Below are 14,273 nucleotides of genomic sequence, written 5' to 3' on the forward strand. Positions count from 1 at the left end.
CCTACACTATTCATTTTCAAGTATGCAGAAGGCACACTAAGTCTCCAAGTCCCCTCTTGAAGCACAGGGAATACTATCTTAAGTCATTTAAAATAAAAAAAAAAAAAATTCTGGCCACAACCACAGCATGCAGAATTTCATGGGCCAGGGACTGAACCCAAGCCACAGCTGTAACCTGAGCCAAAGCAGTGACAATACTGAGTCCTTAACTGCTAGGCCACCAGGGAACTCCTTATGACATTATCAACATTATGTTAGTAATTACGACTTTACTAACACCTAACAACAAGATAGAATAGAAGACACTTTCCCATATTAGTCCCACTTGAAAGTGTGTTTAATCATGAAACATTCTTCTATGCATCAGTACTGTCAGTAGCGAAAAACAAGTACTTGAAAAGATACAGCCACTGAGTAGAACCAAAGCAAGAAAAGCTTGTGCTTACCTGCATGACTGCATCAGGCCCGCAAGGCTCTGAAAGAAGCCCACATCCTTTTTCTCCTTGAGGTACTCAAGCATTTTCTACAGTAAACAGACACACCATGTGGTCACTGAACACAAATCTTGTTTTTTGTTAGGTAGGTAAAGAAACAACAAAAACATCCTTTCTGGTCTGAAATAAAGATAAAAAACATCCAGTGCACACAAACATAGTGGACATCATCTTTACTGTGAGACAGTGACAAGCATGTCACAGCAAGAGAGGAGGACATTTCTATATTCAGGACATGCACATGACTTGGAATGAGGGAGCTGCTTACAAAACACCATAGGTAGCATACATGTTGGGGGGAAGTAATACTCATAGTTTTTTCAAGTCCTCTAAGTATCTGGAGACTCAGCTGCTTAGTACTTACTGGGGAGAAGGCCTACCTGGATGCTAGTCATAGGTTCCCATACAAAAGTGGGTTCCTTAAAGAGCACTACACTCTGAGAGCTCTGACTACCATACGCCGCTATTACAGACAGAAATTCAGTTTCCATTTCCATGGTCTCTAACCCCAAGGACTGGTAGCATTCATTGGACTACTAATATTTCTCCTCTGTCTTCAGAATGATGTCCAGATTCTCTGGTTAAACTTTTGATTAAGCATAAATATAAAAAAAATGCCAGCCACCTTGTTAATGCACTGTTACATATCATAGTGAAATAGCTGCTTCTAATGTGCTTCTACATAAAGTTGGCCGGAAGTTTCAAATAAGAGGTACATAAGAGATAAGATAACAGGAGGCACACCAAAGGTTTTAGCAAAATAAAGATACTGCTCTTCTCTGAATCTTGAATAGAATGGAATACCTCTTATAATCAGTGCTGTCTAGACAGGGCTCAGCTAAGCAGTCAAAATTTTGGTAGTAATCTTTTTTTCAGAAATCAGAATTGAAGGTAATATAAAACTAAATTATGTGAGGCTAAATTATGTATATATACATACACATATGCATACACCTATATACATAGATACACACAAACACACAAAAATACAGCCATTTTGGGGTGTGCGTGACAACATATTGGTCTAATAAAACATGAAGCACTTATCAAACACCGGTCTTTTAAAACAAAATGAATATGGCTTACAAGGTCAAAGGGAGGTGGTAGAATATATATCTGAATGTTTAGAGAAAAAAGATCTGTATAGATAACAAGTACACTCATTAAACAGTCTCTCAAGGTTCTCTTGGCTCCAAGGATTTCTGAACGAACACTATATTTCTAAGGTCCTTTGAAGTAATTCTTAAGTCAAGGGAAATTCTTGATAACTATTGTGGAGAGATCAGGTAGGTTTTCTTTATGTTTCCTTTTTTTAAAAAAGTCATGTAGTCATTTACCATGGACATCAAAAAAGAACACCTGCAAACTGGATGGTAAAAAATTCACCTTTATTTTTCTTTTACTAACTTCTAACTGAAATTTAGAATTTCTTTCAACTAGTAATCTAAGCAACAAACACAAGGAGGATTGGTAGTGACCATGATTTTGTCACCAATAAAAATTTCAAATATTTTCATATCTCATTACAGTTGTAGCTAGTTAAAAACATTTAGACACATCTTTTCTTCTCAATAACTGTTAGACCAAATACCAGGTATTTTACTTAATGAGTTCATAAGGAAACATATATTGCTTTACAAAAACATGTTTTATAATATTTTGATAAACACATTCAGTATTCTTGGTTTCCTTGGTCAACCTGTGTAATTTTACCTTGTACATTTATTAACATTACACTGAGAGGAGGCCAGAGATTTCAACGAACCGTCAGAAGCAATAAACAGAAAAAGCTTAGAACCCAGCTTAGGTTATGTCTCTGTTCTCTTGTAGTTCTGAGATATAATGATTATATTTGCAGAAGAAAGTACACAATTTGAGAAAACATAATGATGCTTTTCTGAGTCCTTATTTAACCTAGTCTACCATTTGCCAACCCAAAAGAAAGCCCCACATTTTCTCTGCTTTCCTTTTCTTAGACTCTTAGTTCTTCTAGGAGAACAATTCATAGCTTTATCCCATTGTAGGGATTCTGAGGTTCACAGCAACCTGAAGTCAAACATTCTATGATTCTCATTAGCCCTCCTTTCCTTCAGTTAGGGTAGCCCTTTACCTGCCTCACTAAAACTTATCTAAGAAAGGATAGTTACTACTTTCCTGTTCATAAATCATACATAAATACATATCTTTGCATAGAGAAGCCAAAATATTAAAAAATGGAGATTTTAGTTTCAGAATAACACAGACTGATGCTTAAATTATGTTTTACTTTGATACTTTTCAATAAGCATAAGAATTTCATCTGAACTCAGAGCCACAATGTTGGATATGTGAATGGTGTCCTGAAAGGTATGCAGTACACTCCTGTGACAGTCTATTTCTGAAAGATTTTTAAGTCACTCAAATACTCTTGTTCTAACTGACTCACAGACCTTGGCCTGCAATTGGATATAAGGACCGCATTCTTTGTTATAACTGGTTGAAGTTATCAAAATCCTGGTCCAGACAATGTCTAACTTTTAAACAGAACATAGTTATAAAACTTGGTTGGGAAGTGATTTGCTCATATCTTAGGAGAGCAGAAACAATTACCACTAGAAAAATTCTTAACAGTGCTTTCTGTTTACATGTTAACCTAGGAGCCAGCTTCATACCAAATACACACAAAAAAATCTGAAGAGTAAATTTATAGGAGGTATGACACTATAAAATATGCTCCCAAACTAGGATCCCTAGGTAAAAATATTTATTATTCACTATTAAAACAAACCAGCTGGTATACTGACTTATTCACATGAGAAGCATTGCAAATGGCAACACCATATGACATGACTTCAGATTTCTAAAGAGAGTCAGGGTTCCACGTGGGGTGTTTAGTGTGTTACCCAGAAGATATTTAGATACTGAGAAAAGATAACCATAAAAATAAAGGCATATTTTACATAGTAAATGAAAAAAATGTACAACTAATCTTTTTTTAGGGTAACTAAAGTAGTTCAGGATGACTACTGGCACATCTGTTTGAAAGCATGTTAAGTGAATGGAATGATGACATTACCTGTTGCACAGTAGAATTCCCGCCATTTAGGATAGCAATTCCAAGTTTCAAAGTAGCAGCCACCATGGGTCCAGTTTCACCTTAACAATATTTAAAAAATAGTGTTCTTTATATCACTTCACCTGCTACATTAACCAATCCTATCTCAAAATGCGCATGTTCAAAGTCATTATTACCCTCTTACAAATCTTTCTAATGATGGAAGGGGACCGAAAAAATATATATATTAAAAGAGTAATAATGCATGTTTTGCCATCATTATTTTTACTCAAACTTGTGTAATACATCCATGAATTGATACTTTATGAGGACATAGGAAAAAAAAAAAAGGACAGGAAGAAACAATTGATTTTGAAATGCTGACACCTAAAATGATTAAGATTCAAAGCTAATCATGTATACTGAAATAATATCAAAATGAATAGGAGCTACTGAAATTTTTTTTTTGTCTTTTTGCCATTTCTTGGGCCACTCCCATGGCATATGGAGGTTCCCAGGCTAGGGGTCAAATCGGAGCTGTAGCCACCAGCATACACCAGAGCCACAGCAATGCGGGATCTGAGCCGGGTCTGCAACCTACACCACAGCTCACGGCAATGCCGGATCCTTAACCCACTGAGCAAGGCCAGGGATTGAACCCGCAACCTCATGGTCCCTAGTTGGATTCGTTAACCACTGAGCCACGATGGGCACTCCTCTTACAATTATTATTTTTTTTTAATTTTTATGACATACAAGTAAATTTCTCCATTCCCTCAAGAAAAAGTTTGAACAGTTTTTATATGTTCTGTTTCATCACTTATATCTGAATATGTTTATAGTCTTGCTTTTTTATGATAACTAGTTACAATTTTAAGTTATTGAAAGTAATGACAAAATTTTACATCCAGTTGTCCATAATTTGGTATATTTTATTTTTACGTTAGTCACCTCTACTGATCTTAGAAGTGAAATAATTCCTATATTTGGAGATGGGTATTTAATAACCACTGTAACTTTTCCATTCCATTACAAATTACAGTAAAAAGTTTCCACAAAGAAGGTATTACTGTTGTAAGAAAAATCATCTTGAATTGGTTGACTAGTGAAAAAAGGCAACAATACATAAATTACTAAAAGTGACTCACTTAAAAAATCTAAAGATTTCTATGAAGGTTCCTGAGGGCCAAGTCCGGCTTGGAAATTGTTTCTGCTGATAAAGCTTTATTGGAACATGGCCACACCATTGGTTTATGTACTGTCTGTAGCTGCTTTCATGCTACCATAGTAGATCTGGAGAGTTGCCACAGAGACCTCAATGGCTCACAAAGCTAAATATTTACCATCTGGTCTCTCCTAGAACTTTCACCTACTCTTGATTTACACAATCAGTTTGTTTGAGGTGTATCTCCAAATAATTCCCCAAACTTAGTGAACAGAAATAAAATGAATCTTTTAGTAAGACTCTGATTTAAAAAAAAATCAACTTTGGACACAGTAAATGAGAATGCCCATTTGTCAAGTCACTCGACCTAGTCATGAATAAGAAATTCAGAGACTAATTAAATCAGTAGAATTTACATACAGGAGCTCTAGGAGTTCCCTGGTAGCTCAGTGGGTAAAGGATCTGGTGTTGTCACTGCTGCAGTGTGGGTTTGATCCCTGATCTGAGAACTTATACGTGCCATGGGTGCGGCCAGAAAAAGGGGGGATTCCCAGGGACTAAAGAGAAATTCTGAAGAATCAACCCTTCAGAGGTAGAGTCAGGAACCTTACCTTTGCTGGCACTGATGGTCTGTAGCACCATCTCAGCAGCACCACGGTCATGGAGCCTGGCTTGTTGGTAGAGAAGCTTTTGCTTTTCCATTTCTTTTTCCTGAACACAAATCCCAACCATTTAAGTTGTGGCTGTCGTTAAGCAGAACAGCTTTCTATAAACCATATTTTTTTAGTCATCTCTTCATGTATGGGCTCTATGACAACATTATGGACCATTTCAACACCAACAATGTTATTCAACAGATGTTAACATATTCAACTCTTGGTTTTGCCCTTTATATTTCTCATGATAGACTTTTGGTATTGGTTTATCAGGATGAATTTTCTCAATTGTAATGATCAGATTAGTCCAAAGCCTGTAGCATAGTTTTGAAGTACTGTACTTCATCATAGAAACTTGCACTTTCTGAATGATATTATTTGTGCATCAGTTTGTCACGTTTTTAATCATCTCCCAAGTCATGGCCATAACTTGATACTGCTCAGCAAATGGCTCGAGTTGCAAGTTTATCACTGAATGACAGAAAAAACATTAACTGAGACGTGTTGGAGTTTAAGCAAAATTGAAAGCTGATATGGATAAAAAGGTAGGCTTCAACTAAGTAGTAAACTTATGATACAGATCTCCCCGGTAACCCCCCAAAGAATAAAAGAAGCAAGGTGCCTTTATATTTTGTATTCTCTGTTGTTAACAAATGATACTGCATCGTGTTGCTAGAGCAATGGCTGGAGTTAGTTATTTTCCACTTAAACTACCACTGAAAACATATAGGAGGAAATAAACATAAAATATAAAGGCACAGCAAGTTCAAGACTGGTAGGATCATTCACTTGAGCTATCTAGTTCGCTGGAGAATTGAGACGGAACCAAGCAGTATAAGTTGCAGAATGAAAGTTGCATAGAGCCCTATGACAGCGCGTCCATCAAATGGCGTGGTAGAGAAGCTTGGTCAATGGGACATGAAACAGTCAATTAGTATCATGTCCATAAACACAACGGCCAAAACATATATGACCTAAGAGCAGGAAGAGCTGCAGCAGAAGTAGCCAGAGTGACAGCTTTGCTGCCATAAACTTTCCATCCAAAGTACGGAAAATAGACACTGGAAGATGGAAGAGGTTTAAAAAATGAAGGCTTGCTAGTTACAGAATATGAAAAAGAAAGTAAACTAAAAGGAAGGGGGGGAAAGAAATGGGCTCAAACAAATGAAAAAAAAGAAACCTTTAAATCAAAAGCAACCAACACAGACATTTATGCTGTTACCAGAGAGTTCTCGCCGAGGCTGGCAAATTTGTCTCTTAAATCTTTGATAATATCGTGCTGCGAAAACAAAATTGATCAGGGTTTTTTTTCACACTATAGTTCGAGCTCCTGTGGTTAAATTTTTATTTTTTCTTAAATTATGTGATAGGCCTAAATGGAAGCAGAGAAAAGAAAAAAAAAAAAGGCAGCTTTGCTTTATATGTAGCCATGCTAACATCTAAAAAGTTTGCCTTCATGTTTAAACCTCTTCCTGTGAAGTCAGAAACAAAACAAAAACAAAACCACACAGACACACAAAACCATATAGTCATTACAACAGTTTCAGGAAAACTGAAAGAAGACCCTTTCATCTGCTCTTCAGGTGTTGTTTAAAATTGGTCAGCAACATTTGATTCTTCCTTTTAGACCCAACAATCTTTGACTTTCCTCCCATTGCCAGAGCTATTTATGGAATTTTATTTCCCAGCTTAACCAGCTCCCTTGGTGAAGGAGTTTTCCAGTGAAACAATAAGAAATTACTGGCTTAAGGAACTGCAACTATTATTTTCGTCAACTAGAGAGACAAGCGAATTAGAAAGAGTGATTTTTTTTCTATTGACTCAAAAGAACATACAAAGATAGTCACCAGGAAGTTCCAAAGAAGATGGAAGAAGCATGCCATATGTTCTTGAGGAGAAACAAAAACCAAAACCCCTCGCAGTTTGTGCCCCAAGAGTAAGTAGACCAGCTCAAGAATCTGCCAGAACAACTTGCGCCATAGGTTCTAAGGTCCCAGCATCCTCTTTGGTAACTGAAATCACTCATGATGGATGGACCTCAAGAGGACCAGGAAAGGCAAGACATCAAATTGCCTTCCTTACAAAGTAAACTCCCTGGGCAGATATCACTCTCACTTTGCTTATATAACATCTAAGTTTCAATAATAATCCACATTTGGGGGGAGATGATGAGACTCATTTAAAAAAAAAAAAAAAAGTTGAGCCAAAACAGACAGACTGACCTAGAAGGAGAAAAACCTTATTTCATAAGGAGGATCAGTTCAATTGCTCTTAAATTACTTCTGTGTCACACTGAGTTGAAAGCTTGCTCTTCAGAACATCTTTAGTATTATTTCTTTTTTGTACTTTGTTGTCCTTTGGGAACTGGTTTTGGGTATGTAATTTACTCTCCTCACTGGAAATTTTCTTACTACATTAAAATAAAATAAAACTTTGAAAGTGAACCAAGAGAAAGTTTTCAGGCCATAAAATGATGGATTATGTGGAAAGAAAAAGTTCTTTCATTGCAAACTTACTGCAGATTAGAACTGGAGACACATCTTTGAAAAGCATTTTACTTAGGAAATAGAACCTTTGCAAGTACCTTTTTAAAAGCACTCTTTTAAAAGTGGGGTTTCTCGTCTACCCCACTCCAAATTCTGCATGAACTGCCAAAGGGTCTTAAAAAAATATTAAACCTTCAACTTGTAGTTCGGTGTCTAAATTAACAAGGTAACAAAGGAAGGTTAAGGGGAAAAAATAAAAATGGAAAAGGAGCAGATCCACAATTTGAATTTTCCCTTAGGCAAAAAGTACTGATTGCCAAAAGCAATCAAGAATTATCAGCTGTTTTCCAAATAAGATTGTTATGAGACTTTTGAAAGTCAAGGGTGATTATAAATCAGATCTATGATAAAGTCACAGTCATTAAATGGGAGTATGTAACATGAGAGTTGTTCCCAGTATAACTGAAGATAGTGATAAAATTGCTAATAATCTTCCCTTTTGTCTAAGAGTGCCTCATTTTTTTTTTTTTTAGCACTGGATGGGGGTGGGGGAGGGAGCAGAAAGACCTGAAAAGACAAAACAAACAAAAAATTTGATTCTTCAAAAACCTGCCTTATATGGGAAAAAATATTGAGACAAGAATAAAACACACCATCCTCTGCTTCTTGATAGAGAAAATAGTTACTCTTCATAATGGAGATGAAAATATGTTTTAAACTAGGGCAGTCTGATGACAGCAAAGAAATTCACACTGTTTCTGAAGGGCCTTCCTAGATTCATGGACATTTGGGACAGCATTGTGCATCACGCCAAAAAAGCCCTGCATTTTTTTTTTTTCTTACATTTCTAAGCCTTCAGGCAACTGTTGAAAAGATTTTCTTAATGTTTTCCTCTTAAATTGCATGTGGAAGCCAGTCATAAGTTTGAACAGAAATTTCCAGGAACTGAACCCATTCTAAAAGTATTTCCCATAATGTAGTAATGTCATGGGTCAATATTAAATAATCTTATTTAGCATCTTAAATGTAGTCAGAATCTCCAAGGTGATGCTGAATCTTAATACTGGAGGAAAAAAAGATTGAAATATAGAAGATTTAACTGGATAACAATGAGGACAAAGCTGAAAGGCAGTGAAGTGGTACTAATAGTTCAGTTTACAACACAAACAAGCAGACTCAGACTAAGGGAAAATGAAAGTTCAGCTAAGAGTTGCATTTCCAGAACTTCAACTAATTTTGTTCTGTATTCCAGCTTCTGAAACTATAGATTAGTCACATTCACATAGAGGTGACTCATAGTGCTAGGGAATCACAAGATTATAACTTTACTCAATAATGAATGGTTCCCCAGATTATTAAATTTTAAACTTAATTTAAAAAATTAAATGTACATGGAGTTTTCTAGAAACAAAGCTCCATGAAGAAAGGGACCATAGCTGGTTTGTTTGTTGGCTTGTTTATATTAGACACGACACCACTACACATGTACTCTATATCCAGTACAGTTTCCTACACATAAAAGATGTTCAAGAAAAGTATGAATGATAGAACTAAATAATCTGATATTATGTAGTACGCAAGATTAATTTGAAATTTTTCAAACATTATCTTTCATCTGAAGAGCTTAAAAGCTAGTACAATGTTTAGTTTAGTACATGGTCTTAAGAAGTATAGAATTATACACATACAAAAAAGAGTAGTTCTCAAATTGTAGGTTTTAGCTTAATTTTTTTGTCTGTACCTTTCATTATTACCAATTCTCTTTGTTGCTAATTGTCATATACTACAATAATCTTCCAGAGTTCTGCTTCTCATAATTTCTAATGTCCTCTTTAATTAGAAAAAGGAAAAAAATGAGTTTATCCAAAGCAAAGTTTGTTTAAATCCTGATCAAAGATTTACTAACGTGTCAGAGACAACAAAACAATAAACCAGAGAAATGTAGCTCATACAATGTGTTGGGGGCTCTGAAAGTCAGACACGCTGTGTAGGGTGACTTTATGGCTAACCTCTTCCCGTATCAGATATACTTGCATTTTGGCTGGAATATCATTTTCCCTAATTAAGCATTTTTAGAACTAATTAATACTATGCTAAAGCAATGAAACCCAGCTGCGTTGAAATGGTGTTCTAGTTCAAGGTCCTGTTGATAAAACGTATACTAAATCACAAAAAGCTCCATTAGCAAAGTATAAAATGAAAGAATGAGTAACTCTAAAACCAGAGGTTATCAAATTAGTAAAGCTAGCTTGATTTATCATTAGAGGGAATATGATTTGTTCTGAGCACAATACTAATTTAAAAACACCTTCATCTACCTATTTATTTCTTTAAACCTTAAAAGTATAGGATACTGACTTTAATTCAGAAAATTAAGTGCTCTGCAATTCTATAGGGAGAGTTTGACAAAGGAAAGAATAAGGAAAAAAGGTGATTGATGACCTGCCTTTAAGCCTATGAAAGAATGGTTAGATCAGAAGGTGCAAAAAATGTTGGAATAATTTGTGGGAAGAAGCAGTTAGAATAAATTTTTGTCATAGAATGGATCACGGCAACTTATTATTTGGTTTTTGAGCTCTCCCAATGCTAATAGTTTCCATATCTACAATTTTAAGTTTTCACAAATGGTTATTACTCCTACCCAGGTCAACAACTGAGCAACAGCTGCCCTTGACATCATCTTGAATTCCCTGCCAATGTGTTCCCTACTTAGCTGAGAGAAGGATTTTTCTGGAGACTGTCTTAAGGATGCATGGTCCTTCCATTCTCCCAGACACTTGGTGCTCATTCATTCTAGGTCAAAGCATCCTTAGAGAGCATCTCTACACCTGGACTTTACTGTATAAACTCTCAAATAAACACTTTTACTGAATTGCTAAAAACCTTTTTCATTATATCACATGGTTTTCCCCACAAAGACCCTCAGGGGAAAAATGCTTTAGGAATTTTTGTGTCTCCCAAATAAGAAAACTCTGTGTATACTGAGATGTTTAGCCTTTACATGTAAGTGATTTTATGCTGATTCCTAGAAAGTCTGAAATCAGTAGTACTGACAACCTGCAGCAAACAAGCAAGACTCTGTGGCGTGGATTTCTGGATTAACTGCATTCTTGGAAGGCTCCATGTTTTGTCCCTAAAGATTTTTATTCCTCAACACTTTTTTTCTTCATCTAACTATTTTCTATATAATTATGTGATTTTTAAATACCAAATTAGGAAAAGGTAGAGATACATATACATGTCCAAAAGCTAGACATTATTTTCTATAAATCATATTTATTGTGACATCCCTATACTAAAAAATATGGAGTTTAATTTTATTTTTCGCCACTTAACAAAATACCAGAAGAAAAGTAATGAAGATTTGCTCTCTTTTATTCAGTATTTATACATATAGAAGAATTATGGAGCTTCCCTGAAAAATGAAAAGAAGCTACTCAAAAATGGCAAATCAGACAGTTTTAAAGGTAGGCATTATCCTTGAGAATAGCCAGTTCAAAGCTTTCAGTCCAAAGATGAAAAAGCTGAGGTACAGAGTAATTAAATGTGCTCTGCTGAAGGTCACTGGAATGAGAAAGCCAGGTCTCCTGTCTCAAGTGGTTCTGTGCTCATCATGCTGAAAAATTCCCTCTATGGGCATCTCTGATTTTAATAAGGATGTGAAATTGATTAAATATAATGCTAATAGCAAATATTTATAGAGCTTGTTATGTGATTGACCATGTTCTGAGTACATTATAAATAGTAAGATATTAGCTAATTTAATTCTCATCACAATTCTACGAAGTAGAGACCCTTAATTTGTCCCATCTTATAGATAGGAAAATTGAGGCTTAAGATCACATAGCCATAGGGTGGAGCTGGGATTCAAATGCAGGTGTTTCCATTCCAGTGTCTGTGCCCTTAATGACTCTGCTGTATCTCACTTACTGTGCATAATGCAGTCAAGCATAAACCTCAGTTGGGATTATATTTAAAAATAACAATAGCACATGAAGTCAAATTTCTATACATATCAAAAATGCACAATTACATCTCTAAATATATGTCTTCTGTGTAGTCTATTTAGGTCCACACATTCATATGCATAAATTACCACATACAGTATACAGAACTGTGCTTTTGGGGAGTTTTCCTTGTATCAGAAATAGCGCTTAATTTTCCAGAAATAGATGAAATTGTATTTGAGATCAACTCATTAAACACTGAGCACATTCTATTGTGTTTTAGGTTGGTAGTGGTAGGGTAGGAGGGTGTGGCTCCAAACTGAACAACAATGTTGCATGGCATTAAGCTTGAACCAGTGTTCAGAAGGAATGTGATATAGGGTCCAGCTCACCTTAATCTCCTCCTCTGCAGGTCTTAGCAACTGGCCTTGCTTCCGAGGTACAGTGGCCTGAAATGGCCTGCACCATTACTGCGGTTATGAAGGCTGGCTCCTACCAGCCCTACCTCTCCCTGACGAATTGCATGCCGGTGGAAATGCAAAGAGTGCAGTGCATGTACACTCAGAAGGCTGTACCCAAGTGTGCTCTGGCTTCGCCAAGGGTCCAGAGCCAGTTAATATCAGGAGGGTATGCAAAAAAAGTAACTCCCTGTGACCAATAAGAGACAGGAGGTGGAGAGAAACCAGCAGATAAAAGTGCTCACTCTCCTTCCCCAGAAGGTACTCTTCTATGGGGCACATGATCTCTCCAAGGGCCTCTGACACAACTGAGCAACTAGCTGCACTGCTAGTTAGCTGTGGTTAGCTAGTCAGCTCAAGAATGCATAACCAGGAGTTCCCGTCGTGGTGCAGTGGTTAACGAATCCGACTGGGAACATGAGGTTGCGGGTTCGGTCCCTGCCCTTGCTCAGTGGGTTAACGATCCGGCGTTGCCGTGAGCTGTGGTGTAGGTCGCAGACGCGGCTTGGATCCTGCGTTGCTGTGGCTCTGGCGTAGGCCGGTGGCTACAGCTCCAATTCGACCCCTAGCCTGGGAACCTCCATATGCCGCGGGAGCGGCCCAATAAATAGCAAAAAGACCAAAAAAAAAAAAAAAAGAATGCATAACCAGGAAGTTCCCATTGTGGCTCAATATAACAAGCCCGACTAGTATCCATGAAGACACAGATTCAATCCCTGGCCTTGCTCAGTGGGTTAAGGATCCAGTGTTGCTGTGAGCTGTGGTGTAGGCAGATGTGGCTTGGATCCGGTGTTGCCATGGCTGTGGCATAGGCCATCATCTGCAGTTCTGATTTGACCCCCTAGCCTGGGAACTTCCATATGCTGCAGGTGAGACCCTAAAACAAAGCAAAAACAAACAAACAAAACATGACCATTGTCTCCTTGCTTTCCAGTATCAGTTCTCTTCCTCTTACTTGCCTGAGATGGAAAACCTCCAATCCCAATAAAGTGTTAGAGAATCACCTCTTTGCTCTGTTTTCTAGGAAACCTAGACTGAGACTCAAGGGCATTACTTGACATCAATAATTTCAGCATATAAAAAAGGAGTTGGCCTACTGTATCCACAAGCATAAGTATTGGAGAATGTCAGCCATCAAAATTCCTTCCTCCTTTCCCATCTATGATTCACTAGTATGACAAGCAACTCAACATTCTAGTCCATAGTTTGATACCACAGAGCTGCAGTAAAAACTAAAGCAGGATCAATTTTCCTGATAAAACACAGAATTGTTTCAACACTTTATATCCATAGCCATATTTTCATTTTTTTTAATGTTTAGTGGTTCTCTTTGGAAAGATTTAGGAAGTCCTCCTAATCTAAAGGCCACTCAAAGATCAAATTATGCAGCCAACTCATTGTTGTAGAATTACCCCAAATTGAATTCTATTCAAAATTAGATAGCTGTGGGGGCAGACAAAAGTGCTTTTTATCACCGTGTAGAGATCACATCAGTCTTTAAGACATTTTTGGACCTAAATTGATTCTTCTACACTTACTTTGGAATGAACTGGGTCTTGATCTGAGGACTTAGCAGGTATGATGTCATTTTAGTTAAGCCTGGGAGAAAATAAGCTAGTCTCCAAGTTTTTAATTATAGAATATCAACTCTGCCACCAGCATATTTGGCATTTAAGACACAAGAAATTCTCTTTCATCAAGAGTACAGAATAACAGGACCTCAGGGACTCACCAGAGCATTTATCTGTGAATTAGAAAACGGGAGGTTGCCAAAGGGTGATGCAACTTGTCTACTACATGAGAAAGATGCTCTAGAAGGTGAGTTAATGGTCCCTTCTTCTAGATTATTTAATATTCATTGTCATTAATTTAATTTTTCCATAAGAAATAAATCTTTATTACAGTGCTTAATATTCCCCAGAAATGCTTTCATTGAATTATCATTTAAGATGGCACACTCAGATTGAGAGAATGGCAAAAAGAAGCAACTGTCAGAAGAATTTTCTTTTTTTTTTCCCCTGAAGTATGCTGAA

At 36.8% G+C, this 14,273-nt stretch overlaps 1 protein-coding gene across 2 annotated transcripts in view; it reads right to left on the minus strand.

Annotated features, from left to right (window-relative positions):
• RYR2 (ryanodine receptor 2) overlaps window positions 1–14,273 on the minus strand; it is a 775,249-nt gene that overhangs the window by 73,911 nt on the left and 687,065 nt on the right. For both annotated transcript variants that reach the window (XM_047762364.1, XM_047762363.1), the window contains 3 exons: window positions 5,305–5,404; window positions 3,550–3,629; window positions 447–523 (listed from right to left, as the gene is read on the minus strand). In XM_047762364.1, coding sequence (XP_047618320.1) covers window positions 447–523; window positions 3,550–3,629; window positions 5,305–5,404 — 257 coding nt within the window. The remainder of the gene's footprint in view (window positions 1–446; window positions 524–3,549; window positions 3,630–5,304; window positions 5,405–14,273) is intronic.

This window comes from Phacochoerus africanus, chromosome 15 (genome assembly GCF_016906955.1).
Source record: "Phacochoerus africanus isolate WHEZ1 chromosome 15, ROS_Pafr_v1, whole genome shotgun sequence".
NCBI classification, from domain to species: domain Eukaryota; kingdom Metazoa; phylum Chordata; class Mammalia; order Artiodactyla; family Suidae; genus Phacochoerus; species Phacochoerus africanus.